The sequence below is a fragment of the Xenopus laevis genome, chromosome 2S (assembly GCF_017654675.1).
Source record: "Xenopus laevis strain J_2021 chromosome 2S, Xenopus_laevis_v10.1, whole genome shotgun sequence".
NCBI lineage: Eukaryota > Metazoa > Chordata > Amphibia > Anura > Pipidae > Xenopus > Xenopus laevis.
In genome coordinates this window covers 66,732,531-66,757,519 of record NC_054374.1, presented here as the reverse complement: position 1 = coordinate 66,757,519, position 24,989 = coordinate 66,732,531, and the positions used below count along the sequence as shown (strand labels likewise).

The window sequence follows — 24,989 nt, the reverse complement described above, 5'->3', positions numbered from 1 at the left end:
GACTTTGGTTTCATTTCACCTAGGCACTCAAGATCTTGCTGAATCCAAATGAATTTATTTGGCCAAATCAAAAACCGAATCCTGGATTCCATGAATCACTACAATGTAAATTCTTTTCTTGCAACCGAAAATAGAAATTAAGAAATACAAAGCATAGGTGGATAAACTAAGCTTATGGGTCGTCGCAAATCATCAGAGAATGGGGTTTGTCTTTCCTAAACTCTGATGCTACTTTTATATTATGTATTTATACTGTTTATTGAGGGTTTTTCGAAAAAAAAATATCTTCACTGCCAAATGGCTGTGGTTCCCTTGGCCAGGTAACAAAGCCATTCTCCTTTAAAAGGGTGACCCTCAATTGACAGACAGGGTTAAAAGTGGAATTATCATGTTGTACACTTTTCTGTTTATTGGGCTACAATTACCAGGGCACGAAGCTGTTCAACAGCCTCAAGAATAATCTCCTGGTGACCAATGCATCTCACTCCCAAAGCATCCAACTGTTGCGAGGACAGGCAAAGAAGATCCTTCCCAGTCACATTCCATTCTTGAAATGGATAAACCTGTACTGCGGGGTCTAGTCCTAAGGATGAAAAATGAATGAAAAATTAAATGAAAAAGAGAATTATGTATTTCCTGACCCTCATTGTTACTCATTTACTCATTCCTCTATTATGAATAACTTAAAGGATAAGTAAGCCTTTTATTTTAAAAAATTTCTAAAATTCCTCTAAACATACCTCAAAGAGATGTCTACTGTCACATTCTCACTGAAGCTGCTCCAATGAATATCAACTAGATATATACAGTAGAACAGTGATTCCCAACCAGTGCCTCGCAAGCAACATGTTGTTCACCAGCCCCTTGGATCTTGCTTTCAGTGGCCTCAAAGCAGGTGCTTATTCTTTTAATTCTGGGCTTGAAGGCAAGTAAATTGCATAAAAACCAGGGGTACTGTCATGTAGAGCCTCCTGTAGGCTGCTAGTCGACATATGAGCTACCAAATAGCCAACAATAACCCTTATTTGACAACTGCAGGAATTTTTTTCATGTTTGTGTTGCTCCCCAATTATTTTTTTGAAAGATTTTATTTTTGCTTTTAACAGACAGGTAGATAGAAACAACAAAGAAGAACCATCACATTTAAATGAAGGCAAGACTAGAAAATTTCACGTGCATTGACAATACAAATATGCAATAGAGCCTCGTCAGTGCAGCACAGTGGGCGCTTCCCCAATTATTTTTTACATGTGAATGTGGCTCATGGGTAAAAAAGTTTGGAGATCCCTGTAGTAGACACATCTATGAGGTCTTCATAGATGTCTATCAAGAAAATGATACAGAACTTCACACTAGACAAGGAAGTAGCTGAGAGAGATGCAGTTGAATGGAGTAGGTTTAGGTATAGTCTTCATCTGCCTCCACCATTCTAATGCTCAAATGTCCCAACAAATTGCTCTGTGAGGACAATTTTATTATTATAACTTTCTATTACAACCTTTTCGATTCAGGCCCTTATCATATTTTAGTTTCTCATTCAAGCAATTTATTGAGAGCTGACATGGAGAGTGGACAGGGGCTGAACAAAAAGCTAAATAAAAAAAATTACAAAAAAATTTGAAGACCAATTGCAAACTAACTCGCTAAATCAAGGTCTATATCACACTAAAAGTTAAAGGAATCCTGTCATCGGAAAACATGTTTTTTTCGAAACGCATCGATTAATAGTGCTACTCCAGCAGAATTCTGCACTGAAATCCATTTCTCAAAAGAGCAAACAGATTTTTTTTATATTCAATTTTGAAATCTGACATGGGGCTAGACATTTTGTCAATTTCCCAGCTACCCCTGGTCATGTGACTTGTGCCTGCACTTTAGGAGAGAAATACTTTCTGGCAAGCTGCTGTTTTCCTTCTCAATGTAACTGAATGTGTCTCATTGAGACATGGGTTTTTACTAGAGTGTTGTTCTTAGATCTACCAGGCAGCTGTTATCTTGTGTTAGGGAGCTGCTATCTGGTTACCTTCCCATTGTTCTTTTGTTTGGCTGCTGGGGGGGGGGGGAAGGGAGGGGGGTGATATCACTTCAACTTGCAGTACAGCAGTAAAGAGTGATTGAAGTTTATCAGAGCACAAGCCACATGACTTGGGGCAGCTGGGAAATTGACAATATGTCTAGCCCCATGTCAAATTTCAAAATTGAATATAAAAAAATCTGTTTGCTCTTTTGAGAAATGGATTTCAGTGCAGAATTCTGCTGGAGCACCCCACCCCCTCTCCCTTTGTTCTCCACTTGCCTGCTTGAATTTCAGGACCGCTGTGTGCAAGTCACACGATGACCACATTTTGGATTTCAAGGAAGCCCAAAGAAAACTGTCATATAGGGTAAAGGTGATTACTTATGGGAGGATTGGGGGGGATTTTCAAGATGATGCAATTTTATTAAATCCATGAAAGAGTCACTTTTAAGTTTGCTTCAGGAAGTATATTCAAATGGTTACATTACTTTGCTTGCTATCACAACATGTCATTGTGTCATGGTTTATGGCAGAGATTTGAGTTAGATTAACAACAGAGCTTTACAAAAACATTCACACCACTATCCTTTATATGTTCATTCATTTTCTCATCATTGTAAGATTCAGAGCACTCAGCAGGAGAAATCTATTGAGATTAATAAAATGATTTGACACTGAGGAAAGCTGTAGTATACTGAGAAAGGTCCAAGGATGAATTACACACATGGATACAGACTACACTACACAATATAAATAAAAATTGTAATAGTTCTCAAAGTCTAGTTGTACATATATTTTTATATATTTTTTAAACTTCTCCGTCTGTAGGAAATACAATGAAACAGCAACAGGTAAAAAGAAGAAATTTGGAGGCAATGGTATCTAGCTAATCCTGTTGTACATTTCACTCCACAATAGTTAAAAATTAAGCTACTTCCACTTTGTACTCGGATCTATACAGTCACTCTCACCTCTCTTAACTTGGCTGTGCTACAATGTAAACAAAACACCTCTCTCCCACAGTTAATTGGCTGCTAATGTCTACTCTTCATAGTATCTAACACTTTCACTCTCACCCCTTAAATAGCATTTCACGGTCTCCGGACTCCAAGAAGACACAGGCTCCATTCGGGAACTTCTTGCCTGAATACCTGGGTGACGTCACTCAGGTATGTCCATTGCGCCTTCTTCTGGTCTTATCCACGCCCATTAGCAGAGGTCAGAGTGCACAAGCACGGCTAAGCAATTAACGTGAGGGCTTTTGACCAGGAATGCAAAGAATGTGATGTAAACTACAGGATTTAGAAGCAGATGTATACTTTTACATAGTCCTGGGTGTCACTTGTTATTATTCTAGTTTTCGGATTAATCGTGTTTTTCTCTGCTGTTTTATCTGTTTTTGACTCTTGAAAAAATAGTAAATGTTTGTTAAAAAAACTTTTTTTTCACTTTTTCTATTTTTTTTTTATTTGTCTTGTTATTTAACAATGTTCAGACCTGCATCGTTAGGTTTTTTCAGTGTTTTTTTTTTTTAACTAATGACACGCCTAAGGATAGGACTACATGGACGTTTTCGGCGTGATCCTACATGCTGCATTAAAACGCCGGTGTCAAATCGCATGTGACGGAAATAAGGTAGGTGAATGCATTGTCGGATATAGTCGCAGCCTTGATCCGACGCGACACGACTGTCTGATGCAGACGCTGCGTCTGCATCCGACAGTCGTGTCGGATCAACGCTGCGACTTCATCCATTTCCATTACTTAAGTCCTTATTATGGCTTCCAATAAAACAAAGAATAATTTATAAACTCCTCCTCATAACCTTCAAAGCCCTTCATTCCTCTGCACCTAATTACATCTCATCTCTTGTTTCTCTATATGTTCCTGCCCGAAACCTCCGCTCCTCTCAGAGCAACCGCTTGGTTGTACCCCCCACTACTACTGCTGTTTCCCGTATCAAACCCTTCTCTCTTGCGACTCCTTATATTTGGAATGCCATTCCCGAATCTCTCAGGAGAGAATCCTCCTTCAGAATTTTTAAAACGAAACGTAAAGATTACCTCTGGGAGCACCTGGATAACACCTGAACTGGGAACTGGCACTTACAACAAACTGTAACCTACAGCACCTTAATACCTCTCTGAATTGTGTCTGTATGTTACCCTCCCATTTAGACTGTAAGCCCTACGGGGTAGGGTCCTCTAGCCTTTTGTTTCCTTGACACTGAGGACTTAATCTGTATTGTATTATTTCTAATAATGCGCTTCTTGTTACTTTTTATTTCAATGACCTCTTGTTTCTTCCTACTAATTTATTGTTTTGCTGCACAGTGCTTTGCTGGGTGAAATACAACTTCCAACATCCCTTGGCAACATTAAATTCAGTTTCCTGCATTCATTTGTAGCTAAGGGGCATCCCAATACAGCATAACCTGGTGAGAGTTTTTACCCTTTCCTTAGCTACAGGAAATCTTCCAAATTCATTACATTACATTAGCATAGGGAGCCCTTCCAGCATAGACTGCTATGGAGAGAATCCTCCTTCAGAATTTTTAAAACGAAACGTAAAGATTACCTCTGGGAGCACCTGGATAACACCTGAACTGGGAACTGGCACTTACAACAAACTGTAACCTACAGCACCTTAATACCTCTCTGAATTGTGTCTGTATGTTACCCTCCCATTTAGACTGTAAGCCCTACGGGGTAGGGTCCTCTAGCCTTTTGTTTCCTTGACACTGAGGACTTAATCTGTATTGTATTATTTCTAATAATGCGCTTCTTGTTACTTTTTATTTCAATGACCTCTTGTTTCTTCCTACTAATTTCCTGACAGCATAATCTGAGGAAGAGCTTCCAACTTCCTGTATTCCATTAGAACTGTATAAGCAGCAACATTTCCAAAAGACAGCATTAGGATGGCAAGAGCTTTCAGCTTCCTACATTCCCAAAAAACATTAGTTGAATTTGACTGCCAATTTACAGCATCTTTTGCATAAGCTGCAGCTAAACAAAATGGTTGCATTCCCTGATAGCATTAGCTTCTGCAGAACTTCCATCTTACTAAATTCCCTGAATTTCCAGAATTATAAGACATAAAGCTTCCAAACCATAGAAAGCATTAGCTCCAGCAGAACCTCTAAATTAAAAATTGAAAGAAACCTCCAAGTTAGTGATGAGCGAAACAGCAAAAAATTTGCGAAGCGCATTGAAGTCAGTGAGTGTCAAAATTGTTTTGGCCCGCAACAATTGTTACATGAGCGACAATTTTTATACACATTTTTATATTAAAGTCAATGGGCATCCGAATAATTTTCCGGCGCGACAATTTTTAATGCGTGCGTGATTTCGAATTTTTCTTTGAAGGCAAATTTTTGCCGCAGTTTCGTGAAAAAATTTATTAAAATTCACCGCAAATTCATGCCGGCCATCACTACTCCAACTTCCTGAATTCCCAGAAAGCATTAAGCCCAGCAGAACACTGTATTACCTTGTAACACAAACTGACTGTGAACTTCCAGCTTGCTGCATTTTCAAAAAGCATTAGCTGAAAGAGACCTCTTCCTGCATCGACTAAAAGCATTAGCTGCAGCAGCAATTTCAACTTACCACACTCTGTAACAGCATTAGCGGACTATGAACTTCAAGCCTCCAGTGTTCCCAAAAAGCATTATCTGAAAGAAACTTCAGCATCCTCTGAAAGAATAAGCTGCAGCAGCAGATTCCTGCATTAACTTTCAGAATTCACTTCAGCAGAACCTCCAACTTACTACATTTCCTGACATTATAAGAGGTAATGCTTCCAAATTCATGCATTCTCTGCTAAAATTCAGTGTTAGCATTTGCCACAACAAAATATCAAATTTCTGATTAGCTGAGAAAGAATTTTCAATGCTTGGCACAATCACTAGCAATGCTGCTCTGCAGCATTGGGGTCCTGTGTATAATTTCAACTGTGCCACAATCTGAAAGGAATGTGTATGTTTTTCCTTTGACAGTGTGGTTATCATCTGGTGCTCCACTTTCCTTCTACACACTCCCATGTATTAATGTGCTAGATGATAATAATAAATCCCAACATTCCTGGAGGATGCTGGAACACTTCCAACATTGTGCATTTTCTGACAGATTTTGCTGATGGTGTTGCATTTGAACAACAGTTGTAGAGGCAATAAACTGATGTACATCACAATGCAGGGGTACTATGTAGTGATGAGCGAATCTGTCTCACCAGATCTGGTGAAAAATTTGCAAAACACATTAAAGTCATTTATAGGGCACTATATTGCAACAATGCTTTTTTATACTGCAGCTCCCAACATGTTCTGACAGACTTTGTTTTATTTTAGTGGAAGTGGTACAGTCAATTGTCACACTGTGCAGAGAGCATTCCTAACAAACTGGTTGGGGTTCTAGAAACATAAATACAAAAGCACAAAAATATTGCATCAATCAAACACTCACCGACAGGTTACTAATGCAACCATACAATACAATACAATCATTACAACCCTGTAATTTATTTTAATTCATATTATAGTCTTTGATTTGGCAGTCTAAATTAAAATACACCCAATGAAATAATTACCATAACTGTTTTGTATAATCAGGGAGGTGGCTCATAATTTGGTTTTGTTAAATGACTTTTTATCACCTTAGATTTAAGGCAGTGTGGCACACCCTGAACTGCTAGAAGTTGCTCCCTATTAATACAAATGCACTGCCTGTGGCACATGGGAGCAGACATGGAGTGAGAGACTATGAATATCTGCTTTCTCTTGCAGTAAAAACACCTACAATAAATGCCATGGACATTTTGATTTGAGAAGAAGCTGTGTTTGCCAGTGGCACTTACTATGAAAAAAAATCAAAACTAATACAAGGGAAATTTGATTCAACTTTTTCAAGAATCTTGTCTGGAAATGCCAGATTCCTGAACCTGAAAAGATAAGTTCCAAAATGCCCATATTAAGGAATTTGTAAAGACTCTGGGGCATAAGTAAGAAGAAAAGAAAACCTCTTTCTAGTCAAACATGTTACCTGTCACTTTCTGGAGGCATTTCACAAAATTTTTCAGTGCCCCCTCCCTCCATGCCTAAAAGCAAAACCTTGTTGACACTGGAGAAGTCATATTAACCATTTGAGCTACTTTTGCAACTACACACCATTAAACACATACCCAAATACACATTAAGCTGGACAGAACAGTTATTTTTATATATACATATAGTCCTAGAACAATGTGACTCTTGTTGTTTTGTATGCTTGCCAAGCATGCACCAAATCCCTTGTGACAAAAAAAACAGCAGCGTTTCTGAAGAGCCTGGATTCTTTCCTTCCTCTTTTTGCCATGTGTGCTGATCGCTGGCTTGTCTAGTCTGTAAAGCTCTATGTTATTAGCAACAGGAATTTCTTTGATACATATGGTTTCATTTAGGTTTTAGGATTCCAAGGCATCATTCAGGGACATTACAGCTTCGCTAACAATAATCGTATTATAACTCTTCACACCTTTAACTGTGGAAGAGTTGTAGTTCTGCAAAAACTAGATGTGTTAGTCTTATGTTCTTTTAAATGTTATTTTGGGTGTGTTATGTTTATAATATGTGGGTGATGTCAAAAGATTGTGAAAAGATTCTGGCAGGAATTGTTTGGCAACAACTATAAATCAGTGTATTATTATACCTATAACATAATATGAACGAAAATATTAAACCATTACCTATTTGTTAACGCTTACAAGCTTTTTCCTTGCAGTGGACTATTATGTCATTCAAAAATAGAGGTGGTGCCGATCTATTCATGGGGAGTTCATTTAGTGTCTCAAGATGAAGTTTTGTCCCTACAAAAAAGTACTGTTGAATAGCCTTATGTTACTTGATTCAAGCGATTCAAGATATTGTCTCCAGATACAGATTTTATATGAGATCTGTTTGTGTGTGTTGAGCCAATGATCTGGAGAGATATTATCATTATTGTGCTGTGAATAGTGGTCATATCCCTTTGTCATAGAACAATATGCATTTGTTATGGTCCAGTCTTGACAAGACAGCAGTACAATCTTTCCAGAGGACATCCTAAATAAAAATGCTCATGCTATCTTTGTGTGTATGGCCTGTCTGATGACAGATTTGTTTACGAACAATATTTACAAAATAACGATTCTTATGTTAATTATTAATTGTTCTGTATATTAGTGATAGTTCTGTAACTAAATATGTTACAGACACATATGATAGATATAATTATGTGTGTGAATAATGATCGCTAGTTGGCGTATAATTTTTGGGTATGGCCTTAATATAGAAAAATACAGCCCAGGTAAGTGACATGTGATAAACATGACTGTGACCTTCTGAAAGCAACTAGCTTCTTACATTGTATACTGCTTTACGTATAGGTTAACAACTATATATACATATCTACCCCTCCCCCTGCATACCATGTTAGGACAGCTGCACAAGGGGAGGAACAGCACATTCAAACGCACACACTTAAAAACCTAAACACACGTGAACACACTGCTTTGCACATGCATTTTTCATACTCACTCTCAGGGTCTGCATACTCACACTTAGTTCACAAACATAAACATTGATCTCAGAATCAGCACTGCATGTTATGACTGCCTGGTAACATAAGTTCAAGCTCTCATTTCCAGCAGCCTCTGCCCTCCTTCTAGTTCATAACTGCAACACTTCTGCTCTCGGGAGTCTGGATCCATAAGGTGAGTGTGCTTTCATCACAGGGCACTAATGCTTTTGCATGATGCATGCATATATTTCTAAATTGCAAGCTCATAGGAACAGGCCCTTCTCTCATCTTTCTTTTTTTGCAATTCAGATTTGGATAAATTCTAAAGGATATGATTCAGTTTCAGACAAATCATAAAGGTTGAGATTTGGTTCACAAGAACACTTAGGAGGTTATTTATTAAACTCTGAATTTCTCTGATCAGACTTTTAAAGGGGAAAATACAATTTTATCGGAGGAAAAAAACCCAATTTTTTCAGGATTGATTAAAGTCCAATGGTGTTAAAAGTCCGCTGAAAAACGTACTCCGACTCAGACCTGCTGAGAACAAGTCAATGGAAGATGTCCCATTAACAATTGGAAGATTTTCTAATTAGCGCTGAGTTTTAGGAAATATCATAGCTTTTGGGCAATGTTACGAAAAATGCGTACGATTTGGATTTTTTTTCCCACACAAGAAAATATTTTTAAATTTTACTGATAAATAGGAGGGAAAAGTCAGTGCATATTTGGTCGGAGTAGTTTTCAGAAAATAGTGCGAACTTTTGGATATTGATAAATAACCCACTTAAAGTAATGTGACTTTATCACTGAAAAAATTAATGTAAAGTTTTTGTTTAGAGATTATGCAATTTCCCTCAAACATGAACATACAATTAGGGTGCAAAATAGGTTCAGTATTTGTCTAGACTTCCATATCTGTAGTTAGTATAGCCAAACTAGGGATGCAAACACAATAAAACTATACTAAAACTATATTTTAGACATACAACAAAAGCCATGCTTAAAGGAGAACTAATCACACACAAGGCTGAAGCCATTCATATCCTTCCAAAGAAGTTGCTGTACTTTGCAGACTGGCTAAACCAGTTCACAGCTTACATATATTTTGATTAAGTCACAAATATGCTGCATGCTCACTTAGAAGTTATCATTTTAATGTTAATCAATGTAGTATGAACAGGCTGAACTAACCCTGCCGTTGGGAAGAAGCACAAGAACATCTGCAGCTACTGATATGTATAATACAATAAGAATCTGATAAGATCATGAGATCATGACAAAGGCAGGACTCACCCTCTTATCAAACTGAAAAGTCACACAAAAACTGACATTTCCTAATGTGAGCTTGCTATGTTCTCCTATTTACTAGGGTAAAATGTACAGACTACTGATCAACCAAGACCATATACAGTATGTTACAGTTGGCTTTACACAGGAGACTTAACGCTGCTTTGCACTCTGCAAACATAATGTACAATGACTGCTCTGTGAATCAGACTCAGACTTGCTAATAACACTGGCCTCACTCATATATTCTACAAAATTAATTATTTATAAATATTTAAAACCTTAATGGTGATTTATGCTGAGCTAAGTTTGCACATTAGAGAAGGACAAAATGAAAAAGCGGAATGTTTAGGACATTGCTGGTTGATTATATAAGGAATTAGGGAATGGTTCTTTAAAGAGATTGGTTAAAATCAAATCTAATATCGTCACTGGCAGTGTCCCCAATCTAAGAGGATTTACTGCTTTTGCAATGAATGCAAAAGGGTCAGTATCAAGGAACAAAATCAGCTTACAGTTCTGTGAACACGTACATTGTTGGGCAACTTTTAAAAAAATATTCTATGAAACACAAATTAACTGCATTAGAGTAAAAACATAAATTACCATAAAAATTATCCCAGCATCCCCTGTAGGCAAACAACAATTCAGACTATAGTTCCCAAGGGAACTGGTATGCTTGAAGTAGGTAATAAACCGTGAACCAATCAGAAGCTTTCTTTCAGCAAAAAACTCCCTACAATTTTACCTTTTGCAGACTGTTGCTACAACAGAGAAAGTATTTCATTTGCCTTTCCTTCTCCTGCTGAGACAACCCTTTCTCCATTTTGGCTTTAATTTTCACCCTTCCCCCTAATCTATTCACTTTCCCAGAAGCTCACCTCCCTCCAAACTAACTGTGCACTCTGTGTGTTTGCATGTAACCAGCTTAACAGGTTTGTCATCACTTTCAAGGGCACAAAAAAGGTGAAAAAATATTAACAAACAAAGCCTGAATTGCATATATGTTCACACCATAAAAAGAAGGTGAAAACAATATCCATTTGAAAACAAGATGTTTGAAGCAAAAAAATGACTATTATGTAAAGAATTCATGACATTAAAAACAATAACACATATGGGGGTTGAGGAGTACACAGAATTATAACTAAAGGAAGGAAATTCTATAACTGCAGGATTGGGAGTGGCTGAGGTACAAGGGGGACAGTAAAACTGGGGCCAGTTTATGAAAACTATATTTTTTTTAAGTTTAGGGGGTCTGAGTTCCAAAACAGTAGGCCAGAGTGAAACATTTTTGTTAAAATTATTTTTCTTTACATTTTTAATTTTTTAAATTCAAAATTGCATTTTTAAACCTGTGTAAATGTGATACCATTAATGGTTAACTATATAGGAGTATTACAAAGCAAGCTTTCTGGATTTTGGGGGCCCTTCTTTAGTGCTTGACTTGTAGTATTACTGTATTGTTAGCCAATAGGGTGAAGACACACATAGCTACTAGTAGCAGTTACTTGCCACGACTACAAAATAGATAAGTAGTGGTCCCAAAAAACCCGATCATGGGTATCACATTCTTGCCTTCAGTTTTTTATTTTCCTAAATGGGGCTGCAGTTATGAAACTGAGGATTTTAGAAACTGATGGTGAGTGGGGACATGGGTGTTTGGAGTTACAGGAAGGTTGTATTTCTTTTGCCGATATTTTAACTGCCAAGGTTGAAGCTGTCTTGCGGCCAAACAATGTAAAACAGAAAAAAACATAGCGCAGTTTTAGCAAAAAAAACTATGTATACAACCACGTAGAGGTTAATTTATGAGGTTGCAAATTTGGTGAAAAAAGTTGCATTCATGGAAATATAATTGTGACAAAACAACCATGTTTTTTTTTTTTAATTCTTGAGCACTAGATATTAGCTATCGCATTTTGTTGCAGAAAAATTGCTCATGAACCAAAAGAACATTGTTCCAATAATTTGCAATGAGGTTATTATAAACCAGAAAAAAAAAACTTGCATGAACTTGATTGAAACTTTGTTGCATCTATGCCGTTCAACCATTCAGCAAAGTCGGTTGAACAGACATTCTGGTTAAACTATTAAGGTTAAAGTAAAAGTAAAGCCTTACTACTAAAATCCCCTACCCTACATAGACCCCCCTCCCTGCTCCCCCCAGCCTAGGTGTTAACTTTGCTAAATGCCCCTAACTCTTTTCTTACCGCTCGGTGCAGATTCTGTCCAGTGGAGTTCGCGGCAGCCATCTTCTTCTCTTCAGTAATCTTCGGGAACTAAGTGCCGTATTGGCGCATGTGCAGTTGGAGCAATTTTTTGTTTCACGACAACTGTGCATGCGGCAAAAGTCATGGAAATTGCCAAAGCACTGGAAGAAGACCTGAAGATTACCAAAGTGGCTGAAGATGGCGCCCGTGAACTCCACTGGACAGTATCTGCACTGTCCAGGGGTAAGTAAAGAGTTAGGGGCATTTAGCAAAGGTACCACCTAGGCTGGGGGGGAGCAAGGAGGGGGGGGTCTATGTAGGGTAGTGGATTTGAGTAGCAAGGGTTTGTTTCTCCTTTAAGACAAGATCTGTGGCACAAAGATGAAAGTAAAGAATTAATACTAGAAATAGATATATTTGTTAGAGATGCACCGAATCTAGGATTCAGTTCAGGATTCTGCATTTTTCAGCAGGATTCAGAATCGGCCAAATCCTCCTGTTTGAACCGAATCAGAATTTGCATATGCAAATTAGGGGCTGGAAGGGAACTCGTAACTTTTTAGAATTTTTTCCCCACCTTCCTGTGCCTAATTTGCATATGCAAATTAGGATTTGGTTCGGTATGGTCGGCCAAATCTTTCATGAAAGAATCCAAAATAGTGGTTTCGGGGCATCCCTAATATTTTTCCATCACGACTGTTAATAAAACATTTTTTCTGTAGACCACTTTTTTCACTTATTGTATAATCCAGTTGTCCTCCATCCATTTTTTCCTTTCATTCCAACTCTAGGTATCGCCATCTCCCTCCTCCCTCTACACCCTCTGGCTCTGTTTTGAGCCTACAATGCTCCGATCTCTTCTGACAGCTGTTCTCTTTGGGAGAGGCGGTGTTATGTTGGTTATTACAGAAGGGGAGGTACATGGGGTAAGAGCTGGGGTGACAGGCAGTGTCTCTCACACAACATCTTATTGCCCTTCTTTGTTCCGCAGTTTGAACTAAACACCTGCCAAGAAGAGACGGTGTCCAGCTTCTGGAACAAGGTGATATAAGGGTGTATAATTATAGGTAGAAAAGGAGAGTGAATGTGGGAGATTACATAGGCTGTATTTTCCATATTGCATGGGATATGATTGCGCAGTTGAATAAGCACAGAATTGGGTCAGAGGGAGCACAGGATGGAGATGTCAGCGATTAGAGACAATGTGATCAACAATTGCTACTTATGAATGCTACACATACAATGCCTCTGAACAATGGAACATTTCGATAGATCTAATAGGGTGCATAATTAAGAATAAGACTAAAGTGGCAGTTTATTTGAGCAATTTATCCCAACAGACATCTTTATGACATATTTTCTATTCTGTTCCTGTAGTGATCGCTCTTAGAATCAGGATGATAATTCGCCTTGGACGTCTAACCCCTGGATACTTCCGTCTATTGCAGGTACCTTGACAGAATGGTGGGGTTGGCAGTGCCACTTAAGAATGCATAAGGTTTAAAAGTAACAGTATATGGGGGCAAAAGGATACAATAGAGCTCGATAATGCTCACCTGCTAATGATTTATTGACCTGTAAAAATCTAAATACCACCAGCAGATATAGGAGTAATCTGTGTTTTTTACGGTGTCACAGACTTGTAACACCTGTCTATCCAGGTGTCTGGGTTAGGATACACAAAGCAGATAGTGGACAAACAATATTATCATACTTATTTGCACTATATTAGAGCTAGTGGATGCATCTGAAAGAATGCTTGTGTCAGGATGACAGCTTCAGCTTTGAGGGTATGTGTCTAAATTACATAGGATAGACGAGGATGTACATGGCAAGATGTATTTGTCATAATGCATATTTGAAATTGTGTTACAGTTCAGAAATGTATCCAACAGGTGGGTATCTTTCAGTTGCAGGTGTCTGGAGAGTTGGCATCAGAGCCCAAGGACCGGCTAGTAAACCATCTTGCTTTTATCTTAGCCCTAATGGGCCTTGGGCTATCCTATTACAGCGTTCGGCAAATGGTCCAGAAGTCAAGCATTTCACAATGTCATGCATATTCAAGGACTGATTCTTTGAACCAGGCAAAATCTATGAAGATTCACAGGAATAGCTGAACAAATGATATGGAGGGCAGGGAAAACCTAATTCAGAGAAGTATCCGTAGAGATTGCTAGTTAAATGGGTTAAAAAGACTAGGGATGATATAACTGTCTTTTTCTACATATAGCCTGGTGTGCAACAACCAACAGTCAAATTGGTATCAGAAAGAGTTGCTGTACTCTTACAGCTTAATATAAAATGTAATATAAAAACACTACGGTTTAATTAGGCAAAGATACCACTTACTACTTCAGGAAGAAAGCATGGAGTCTTTTTTGTGAGAAACCGGAGAAAGCTAAATACACAACATTATATTAAAAATCATCATTCTACAAATCTTTTAATTTGCAAAATGAAAACAATAATACCTTCTAGAACTAAACATACCATTGGGGTTTATCGATCAACTATCTCTTAGAGAATGCACATTAAGGGCCAACAGGTCATTAGAAAACAAATTAATAGCAATGGAAATATCTGGGACCTGGGGACTTTCTAATATCACTGTGAACACACCAGCCTTCAAGGGGTTGTTCACCTTTAAATTAACATTTACCATGATGTTTAGATTGATATTCTGAAACAACTTGCAATTGGATTTCATTCTAGTATAACACACTAAAAGATAACTAATGAAAGGTGAACCACCCCTTTAAGACCAGTTCACAAAATTGAGGACTACTCTTAATAAAAACACCATACTCTTAGCAAGAAAAGTGGCTTAAAGCAAACTAGGTCAGTGCACAAGTAGAATGTTTTATTGGCTGTGTAATTTTGTTCTGTTTGTTTATTCTGCTTTTGTTACTGAAGCAACTGCTGTTCTCACAGTCAGATGCATATTACAGAACACCTTTAGCCTATAGAAGAGATCGTATGTAAACTATTTGTTAAAAATATAATAATGTGAACAATGGGTTTGTATTTATGTCATAGATATGTAGAACAATTATATAGTTGGGCACTTTCTCAGTTTTGTAATATATTTGTTTTTGAAGAGACAAATGTAATAAATGATGAGATCAACATGGTTCTTAAGAGCAAATTTATTGAATGTACAGCATTCAGACAGATCCAGTCTGTCTCTGTTCATTCACCTCCTCTGCCCAAACATAACTCGCAGTGCAGGGGTTAAGCATTGTAGCTGTGTTTGTGCATCCGTGCGAGCAGACATGATTAGTTTTGAAGGGCTGACGTGTTTAGGAATGGCTGAATGAGCCACATAAACAAATACTGAGACACACTGATTTGGGTTTAATATGCAAGATTCGGCTTGCAGAACACTCCTTAACATAAACTCACAGTAGTGGTGTACATAATGTTAGCAAATTAATTTCCACATGACAGTTTGTATCTGATGTTTTAAGCAGTATACATAATGTTCAAACAAATTTTAATTTGCCATTTGGTTGGTAATGGCAAGTGCCAATATTCTGAACGAAAGCAGGGTACATGTTTTAAAGAGCATGTAAGATGAGGGCTAAACAGATCCAGCACAAAGCAATACTTGTCCATATATTCCAGTTAGGTTTATGAAGAAGAGGCACATACTTTATCTCCTCTCCATGTCCTGTGTTTGGACATTAATTAATTTTGGTGGGATATAGGAGCCCATTCCTCCTGCCCTTTCTGCCTCTTCTTGAGTGTATGGTTCTACCCTTAGCTGCTTGAGTCTGTAAGGAAAGAACAATGTATATTTATTTTGACAAATATTAGGTATTCCTTCTCTGCACTATCCTCAATTACAGCATCACTGTGAGAAAACATGAGAGGGAGCGAGGGGGAGAGAGGGAGGGAGGAAGCAAGAGAGGGAGAGAGCGAGCGAGCGATAGAGGGAACAAGAAAATGATACACGAATGATAAACAATCTCATTAAAGCACTGAGTAAATAGGTCAGCACCACATTAACAAAGAGTATATATAAATAAAACAATGCTTACCTTCGCTTGTGAACCTTTGTTTTGAAATGTTCATGTAAAGTCTTCAGATCTACAAAGTATCGACTGTAAAACAAGACCATATAGGAACAATTAATAAAGAGGTAGGTGAGATGGTGACTGTATAAGAAATTGCAACCTGCTGCCTTCACCTGTACAGTAGCATGCGTATGTGTTGTAAGAAATTAATTAAAAGTCTACAAAAACTTTTCACTCTTACTATAGCTATTTGACCTTAAGTGAGAAACATATGGTTACTGTATTCACAGGTTCATGTAAAGAGAGGAATGCTGGAAAATAGCTTCAAGCAAAAAGCAGAAACAAACACCACACATAAAATCTTTAAACACTATATGGTTTGGTAGCAGGATATTAAAAGCTCAACATGATCTCACTGTGTTGAACTCTAGTTCATCTTATGATCTTACATTTAGTGCTTGGTTTGGGTTTAAATAGGTGGTCAAATTAAACAGCTGCCATTACAAGACAGCTCTATAAGCCTAAGGCTTGGAGCCTCTGTATTCATGGGAAAGCTTACAGTCCTAACACACTTAGGAAAAAAAGCAAAACCAACTGTTACACCGTTCTGTAAGTTACAGGCCATGCATTCATATGTAACAACAAACAACACTGGGCTGGAAGCGTTACACAAAGATTTGGTTTTAGACACTCCTAGCAGCACGACTTAATTTAGATTACTGAATATAGCAAAACAATTAAAGCGATTGGGTTTAGGGCATGAATTATTATATATAAGTTGTTGAAATGTATTTATATACAGCATGCCATTAGCAAATACAGTATTTGCTGATGGCAAAAAGCATTTTGTGTTTTTTAAGGGATCAGAAAAAAATGGTGTAAAATCAGGGAAATGTATTATGCATTATATAATGGTGGGACCACAAAAAACTTAGAACCAGGCAATGTAAATTTGAGGTTTTTCTACACAAACTAACTAGAACAATTATTATTTTTTTTTTTTATTGGGCACATTTACTATTGGTCGAATATCGAGGGTTAATTAACCCTCGATATTCGACAATCGAAGTTAAATCCTTCGACTTCGAATATCGAAGTCGAAGGATTTACCGCTATTCGTTCGATCGAAGGAATAATCGTTCGATCGAACGATTCGAAGGATTTTAATCCATTGATCGAACGATTTTCCTTCGATCAGAAATTTGCTAGAAAGCCTATGGGGACCTTCCCCATAGGCTAACATTGATGCTCGGTAGGTTTTAGGTGGCGAAGTAGGAGGTTGAAGTTTTTTTTAAAGAGACAGTACTTCAACTATCGAATGGTCGAATGATTTTTAGTTTGAATCGTTCGATTCGAAGTCGAAGGTCAAAGTAACCAATTCGATGGTTAAAGTAGCCAATTCGATGGTCGAAGTAGCCAATTCAATGGTCGAAGTAGCCAATTCAATGGTCGAAGTAGCCAATTCGATGGTCGAAGTAGCCAATTCGATGGTCGAAGTAGCCAATTTGAGGTTTTTTCCCTTCTAATCCTTCACTCGAGCTAAGTAAATGTGACCCTAATAGTTATTATCATTCATTTTGTTGGCAAAAATATATACCTCTGGGGTGGGTAACAAAGCATTGAAAAAAAAAAACCTTTTCACTAGTGTTATGTTTTGTGATTCCCACTCACACCAATAAAAGGGTACCTTCTGAAGTTTTGCTGCCTGTGCTGGAGAAGATTTAGCACGAGTGACAAAATGCACTGTGTGCCATAACTCTTTGGCTACTTGCTGACTAACACCAGAAATGTAACACAACCAACCCTCAAGGACAAATGGGCCTCAAAACAGGTTTACATCTGTGTACATCTACAGCACAAAACACAAAAAGTACAAAATTATTTCCATTGACAGAGTGAAAGCTGATGTTAAAGGGGTTGTTCACCTTTGAGCTAACTTTTAGTATGATGTAGAAAATGATATTCTGAGACAATTTGCATTATTTTTATTATTATTTGTGTTTTTTGAGTTGTTTAGCCGTTTATTTAACAGCTTTCCATTTTGCAGTTTCAACAATCTGGGTTTTAGTAACAATGCATTGATTTGAATAAGTCAATGGAATATGAATAGAAGAGGCCTGAATATAAAGATTAGTGATAACAAGTAACAATAACATACATTTGTAGCCCTACAGAGCATGTGTTGATAAGATGGGGTCAGTGAACCCAATTTGAAAGCTAAAAAAAAGTCAGAAGAAAAAGGTGAATAATTCAAAAACGATAAACAATAAATTGAAAAATTGCTTAGAATTGGCTATTCTATAACGTTCCAAAAGTTAACTTAAAGGTGAACCAACCCTTTAAGCGGCATTTATGTTCTGATTTATTTATCAGAAATGAATATGATTGGATCCTGTAGTTCCTGGGACTCAATATAGTAGCCCAAGTAAACATGGGATTGTCTATAGTCATTATTCATTAGAAGAAAACCATACCCATGGACACTGCAGTGCTCAATACAAAAATATTTAAATGCTGTATATTCATGCTTGTTATTTCCAGTAATATGTGCCGTTGCATAATCTCCAAAAAACTGCTATGTCTGGCTCATACACAAACCACACATACATGTTATATAATAAAATGGACAGAGCTGTGTATTTTACTCCCACACTTAAGATTTTTATTTTATTTTTAGATGTACTCATTCTAAGGTTGAGGGAACACAGTATATATGGTTCGCTTCTCTTTGCCTGCAATTTGTATGCAGGCAGAGAGAAGTGGATCCACTCATGTTTTACTTCTGTGTGTAGCTCCACTGACACAGCGTTGGCCTGAGTACAGCTACATTGTGCGGACAGGGGTGCTCAATAAGACAAGTTGAAAAACTGTCAGGCAGAATCGCCCTACGAGGTACCAGTGGAGGCAAAACGTGAGTTTCCGGTTATCAAACAACACAAAAAGCATGCATTTTCAAGCAAAACTCGAGTAAATTCCGTATTTGCAATGCTCACTGCTTTGGTTGAATACTCTAAAATCTGTAAAGGTGGCCATACACGGGCCGATAAAAGCTGCCGACAGACCAAGTCGGCAGCTTATTGGCCCGTGTATGGGGGCCCCCGACGGGCTTCCCCGATCGAGATCTGGCCGAAAGTCGGCCAGATCTCGATCGGATGGGGTTAAAAATCCCGTCGGATCGCGGCCGCATCTGTTCGTTGATGCGGTCCCGCGATCCGACCGCCCGTTTGGCGAACGCTAGGATCCGATCGTTGGGCCCTAGGGCCCACGATCGGATCAGCCCGATATTGCCCACCTCAAGGTGGGCATATCGGAGGGAGATCCGCTCGTTTGGCGACATCGCCAAACGAGCGGATCTATCCGTGTATGGCCACCTTAAGAGGCGTATTTATCACCCTTGAAGCATTGTGTATTATAGATGTCTACTGCTAAATGGAAGGACTGCCAAAGGGAGGCTGCGCTGTCTGATCTAGTTTGAAAACCAGATAAGGTTTGGAGGCTTTCCTTGTCCTTTAAAGGGGCCATTCGCCTTTAAGTTAACTTTTAGTTTGTTATAGAATGGCTAATTTTAAGCTAAACTTTTCAATTGGTCTTCATTAATTATTTTTTTATAGCTTTTAAATTATTTGCCTTCTTGTTCTGACTTTCCAGCTTTCAAATGGGGGTCATTGAACCCATCTAAAAACAAATGCTCTATAAGGATACACATATATTGTTTGATTGATACTTATTACTCATTTCTATCCAGGCCCTCTCATATTCATATGTCAGTCTCTTATTCAAACCAGTGTATGGTTGCTAGAGTAATTTGGACCCTAGCAACCAGATTGCTTAAACTGCAAACTGGAGAACTGCTGAATAAAAAGCCAAATAAATCAAAAACCACAAATAAAAAAAAAATTACAACCAATTGCAAATTGTCTCATAATGTCATTCTCTACATTGTACTTAAAGTTTACTCAAAGGTAAAAAAACCCTTTTTATTCATTTTTCTATCCACACAGATTAGCTCACACTATGATTTTTAAATTTAAGCAGTCAATCTCTTTGGGAGAACATCATCAGCATTTTCTTGCTTCAAAATCCTGATTACTTTTTCAAATAAAAACAAATTAGAGCATTTAACATGAAATATTTGTTATGAAATCATGCCATTTTAATTTATTTTTGATGATGATATATATATCAAGTATATTATTCCATCAAAAAGGGTATTTATAGAGAAATATTACATGTACACAAAATTGGCAATGTTGTACCACATTCTTACATTCATTGCCCCATTTGTTCAATAATGCTATTGAGTACATTTTCCTCTTTGTGGATTATTGTCCATTAAAGGGGTTATTCACCTTTGAGTTAACTTTAAGTATTATGTAGAGAGTGATACTCCGACAATTTGCAATTTGTTTCCATTTGCTATTATTTGCAGTTTTTAAGTTATGTAGCTTTTTATTCTACAGCTTTCCAATTTGCAATTTCAGCAATTGGGTTGCTAGGGTGCAAATTACCTTAGCAACCATGCATTGAGTTGCATAAGGGACTGGAATATGAACTGGAAAGGACCTGAAGAGAAAGATGAGTAATCAAAAGTAGCAATAAAAATAAATGTGTACCTTTAATGAGCATTTGTTTTTGTTTTTTTGATGGGATCAATGAATCCCATTTGAAATCTGAAATCAGAAGAAGGCAAATAATTAAAAAAAACAATAAATAAATAATGCAGTCAAATTAAAAAGTTTCTTAGAATTGGCCATTCAATAACATACTAAAGGTTAACTTAAAGGTGAACTGCCCTTTAATATGAAATATGGGGCACATGATGCATAATGCTCAACCACTAAATCAAACAGCTGGCCTTGTATCACAGATTCTTCTATAATAATACAAACTTACGAGCAATGTAGGCAGTAGTGCTGGCCATTTCCAGGTAGTTGGTAGTCAAGCTCCTGGTTCAATAAGAGTTTTGCATTTTCGGGTTTCAAATCATGGTGAATCTGATCCAGATCTTTCACTCTGCGCTTAGTTTTCCAGAGCTTGGAGATATTCTTCTTTTTGTCACTTTTGTGATTCCCAACCTGCTTGGAACGTGTCATGTCTGAGTACATATAATAAAAAAAAGGCCTTGGTTGAAGGATGATACATTTGTCAAGAAAATATACCGGTAGTAAAATTATAAGGTACAAGCATGAGAAATGGAAAAGGGGATAAAGGAACAATAAGGAAAGAAAAATGCTGGGGCCTGGACATGTACTGAGGGGACACAAGATTGATAAATAGAAAGCAAAATAAAAACATTTTTTAAAATGTGAAAGAGGGAGAACCCATTACATTACTTTAGTGCTGGAATTGGGGAGGGATGCCATCCCTTCACTTTTTTATTTCTATAAAATAGCATCCCCTCAGTTGGGATGCAAGAGTTTTGAATCCCAGAACTTTATTTTGCTCCTCTCCACTTTTGCATGCAAATAAAATGAAGAGGTAAAATATAATACAGTTAAATATGTAGAGGATAAAAGGAGAGAAAAGATTGCTTGGGGAGAAGTACTAGAAAAGAGGTAGAGTAGTGTTAAACAGATAAAGAAGGTGGAGACATCAGAGAGGGTAAACGGGGGGGGGGGGAACAAAAAGAAAAAATGAAGGTATTAAACAAAAGCAGATTAAGGAATAGTGAGAGAATGATATATATGAAATAATCTTGGGTAATACAGAATATGATGGGGTTGTGCTATGTTATGGCACACAATACACTGGGAAGGTACTTTGTTTGCAAAAGCTGAATTATCATCCGAGAAAACCCAAATTCACAATTTTAATTTTGGGGTCCCTACAGGTCACATACTTACGTAAATTTATGCATACTGGGCATCAAATTGTGCATTAGAAGGAAATACCAAAATGGAAATAGCAAAATGGCTTTGCTTTAAAGTGGGTGAAACCAGAAAGTACTGGTGTGTGAGGCTTATTATAACAGTGGGTGTGGCTTATGGTTGTGGGAGGGGCTTGTTTTAACATGCTGTGCTATGCTCAACACACAGAGCACCCCTCCACATTTTTCAATCCAATTCAAGCACTGCATTACTTTATAGTAGATTTTATACATGCATCCCAGTTCAGCCCTTAGACCTTCCTTGAACTGTAAGACTTACTTTTCAGATTTTATTCTGACTGGGCCACATTTCATCAGTTTATTTCCCAATGTATTAGCAGACAAAGACAGGCTATTTAAATGTGCCCATGCATGTTCAAACTTCATTAAACTTACAGTTAATTTTCGACCATTTAACTCAACCACTGTAACTTAAAACAAATATGCACTGGGGTTTGAGAAATTAATTTCCACATGACCTTTCAAAAATGCAATCACTTTGAACTTGGTAGTGCTATACTAATGGGGTGAATGCTACACTATAAACATTAAACAAATTAAGCATTAGGTCATAATACTTTTTATTTATATATCTATTTAAAATATTAAAGGGGTGGTTCACCTTTAAGTCAACCTTTAGTATGTTATAGAATGGCCAATTCTAAGCAACTTTCAATCGGTCTGCATTATTTATTTATTGTAGTTTTTTTTAATTATTTGCCTTTTTCTTCTGACTCTTTCCAGCTTTCAAATAGGAGTCACTGACCCGATCTAAAAAAAAACAAATGTTCAGTTAAGCTACACATTTATGGTTATTGGTACTTTTGATTATTCATCTCTCTCTTCAGGTCCTTTCCAATTCATATTCCAGTCCCTTATGCAACTCAATGCATGATTGCTAAGGTAATTTGGACCCTAGCAACCAGATTGCCAAAATTGCAAACTGGAGAGCTGCTGAATAAAAAGCTAAATAACTCAAAAACCACAAATAATAAAAAATGAAAACCAATTGCAAATTGTTTCAGAATATCACTCTCTTCATCATACTAAACGTTAACTCAAAAGGTGAACAACCCCTTTAAAGGAGAAGGAAAGGCTTGCATCGACTTGTGCTCACTGGTATAACCCCGAGCCGGTGCCGTTTTCTGCAGATAGGAGCACCAGCCTGGGGTTTCAGGTAAGTCGATACAATTACTTGGGGGTGCCTAACATTTGGCAACCCCAAGTGCTGCAAGCCTTTCCTTCTCCTTTAAAGGGGTTGTTCACCTTTAAATTAACATTTAGTATATAGTGGAGAGTGATATTCTGAGGCAATTTGCAATTGGTTTTCATTTTTTATTATTTGTGTTTTTTTGAGTTATTTAGCTCCAGTTTGCAATTTCATCCGTCTGGTTTCTAGGATCTAAATTACATCTCTTATCTATTATTATCAGAATAAGAGACTGGAATATGAATAGGAGAGAGTATGAATAGAAAGATCAGTAATAAAAAGTAGCAATAACAATACATTTGGAGCCTTACACAGCAATTGTTTTTTAGACGGGGTCAGCGACCCCCGTTTGAAAGCTGAAAAGAGTCAGAAGATGAAGGCAAATAATTCAAAAAATAAATAATGAAGACCAATTGAAATTTTGCTTAGAAATAGTAATTCTATAACATACGAAAAGTTAACTTAAAGGTGAACCAACCCTTAGTATTTCCCTCTCATTTAGATCTGTGACTCCATACCATCAATTTTCCCCCCATTGAGACCTGCTTTGGGAGTCTGGAAGCAAAGTGGGCGCTTCATAGAAGTAAAAGAAATGGATAAGTAGATTTGTGTGCCTTCAGGTTGTTTATAGGGTGATCTATGGGTTCCTGACAATAGTGCTGAGTCTGGGGAAGGCAGTTAAAACTATATGGGAAAAAGCATTAAAGCCACTCCTGTTTTTTATTTCTCTTAAACTGTGTCTCACTTTATGTGCACTACTGTATGGATAACTTTATATAGCTCCACTTGTACATGAAGCGCAATATGCTTTTACAATGACAGGAGTAAGAAAGCCCCTAACCTGTAGAGCTTACAATTTACTACTAAACAAACGTCCAACAGTCTCCGTCTGTAGGTCTATTACATTCAGAGTAACAAAGTAACGAAACAGCCAACACTTCGAAAGAAAAAGCATAGTTCTCATTAAGAGCAATTAAAGAACTTTAGCTTTCGTAATATCACACTCACTAGCGTACCGCTCTGACTTCCGGTACCACGCGAGAGGCCGGAAGTAGCGTATTCACTTACTATCAAGGCAATTGGAAGACTAGTTAGACCAGTAAATAGGCGAACAGTGACGCGAAAAAGCTCCGACCAATGGGGAATTAGCGGGAGGGGAATTAGCGGGAAAGGAATTAGTGAAAAAGTAAACAGAGCGCAGGAAAGGGATGTAACCCGAATAGAGATGATATTGAATCATGTTTGAACTGCCTTTACGCTGGGAAAGTTCAGATTCGGCCACGAGCAGATAAAACTGTGAGTACACAGTATGGGTCTGCGTTAAGGCTGTAGAACAACATCATCTGAGTGTATCCATCCAAATCCAAGATTAGGAAAGGAGGTTGCATCAGAAAGATAATTTGGATTTAATGGGAGACAGCTAGTTAACAGCTTGGCACCTGAACAATGTCACATGCCCTGTGTGTTCCTAGCATTTAATAATGCTGTAACATACATATTCCTTGAAATCACGTGGAAACTAACTTCAGACGAAAATATGTATTCGAGAAATGGACATATGAATTTTGCAAAACTGCCTTGAACTACAGCTCTCTATACCTGAATGTTAATCACTACCTGAAGGCACTTTTTGCACTTCTGTCTGTTATTGCCTACTTTGGAAAGCATTTTAGGACATCATCGGTAGAACACATGCTCCTGGGTGCGCTCTCCTAACAAAGAAGTATGCAGACTCGCTGATCCGAAGAGGCTGTAGTCACACTCCGTACACACTCTGTACTGCCCACATTTGCTGTAGCGATCACCCCCCTCCTGGCTCATCCCTCCCTCCTCGGCCCTTA

The 24,989-nt window shown here is 37.7% G+C and overlaps 2 protein-coding genes and 1 long non-coding RNA gene across 7 annotated transcripts in view; 1 reads left to right on the top strand and 2 right to left on the bottom strand.

The window, feature by feature from the left end:
• Nucleotides 1-3,193, bottom strand: part of cnksr1.S (connector enhancer of kinase suppressor of Ras 1 S homeolog) — a 28,070-nt gene extending 24,877 nt beyond the window's left edge. For both annotated transcript variants that reach the window (XM_018249435.2, XM_018249436.2), the window contains exons 1-2: nt 3,094-3,193; nt 426-583 (exon numbers count right to left, since the gene is read on the bottom strand). In XM_018249435.2, coding sequence (XP_018104924.1) covers nt 426-583; nt 3,094-3,145 — 210 coding nt within the window. In that variant the 5' untranslated portion in view covers nt 3,146-3,193. The remainder of the gene's footprint in view (nt 1-425; nt 584-3,093) is intronic.
• A 9,788-nt stretch (nt 3,194-12,981) lies between these two features.
• On the top strand, nt 12,982-15,182 carry LOC108709514. Its single transcript, XR_001934646.2, has 3 exons — nt 12,982-13,098; nt 13,434-13,504; nt 13,967-15,182. It is a non-coding gene; the product is annotated as an uncharacterized LOC108709514 (long non-coding RNA).
• A 2-nt stretch (nt 15,183-15,184) lies between these two features.
• On the bottom strand, nt 15,185-24,789 carry znf593.S (zinc finger protein 593 S homeolog). 4 transcript variants are annotated; one of them, XM_018248399.2, is made up of 4 exons: nt 24,766-24,789; nt 20,966-21,167; nt 16,097-16,159; nt 15,185-15,829 (listed from the first exon to the last, which is right to left on the bottom strand). In XM_018248399.2, exons 2-4 carry the CDS (start codon nt 21,163-21,165, stop codon nt 15,709-15,711), a joined length of 384 nt encoding a protein of 127 aa, XP_018103888.1. In that variant the 5' UTR covers nt 21,166-21,167; nt 24,766-24,789; the 3' UTR covers nt 15,185-15,708. The 4 variants fall into 4 exon arrangements, with proteins under 4 accessions (XP_018103888.1, XP_018103887.1, NP_001088318.1 ...); XM_018248398.2 differs by lacking the exon at nt 24,766-24,789 and adding an exon at nt 24,165-24,229; NM_001094849.1 differs by lacking the exon at nt 24,766-24,789 and adding an exon at nt 24,157-24,178.
• Between the last annotated feature and the right edge of the window lie 200 nt (nt 24,790-24,989).

Excerpts from the sequence above, each read along its gene's own strand:
- znf593.S (XM_018248399.2), bottom strand. The coding sequence starts at position 21,165 with ATGACACGTTCCAAGCAGGTTGGGAATCACAAAAGTGACAAAAAGAAG. Across the intron at positions 16,160-20,965 it reads CACTACTGCCTACATTGCTC|TCGATACTTTGTAGATCTGA; the intron begins GTAAGTTTGTAT and ends CTTGTTTTACAG. Across the intron at positions 15,830-16,096 it reads ACAAAGGTTCACAAGCGAAG|ACTCAAGCAGCTAAGGGTAG; the intron begins GTAAGCATTGTT and ends CTTTCCTTACAG.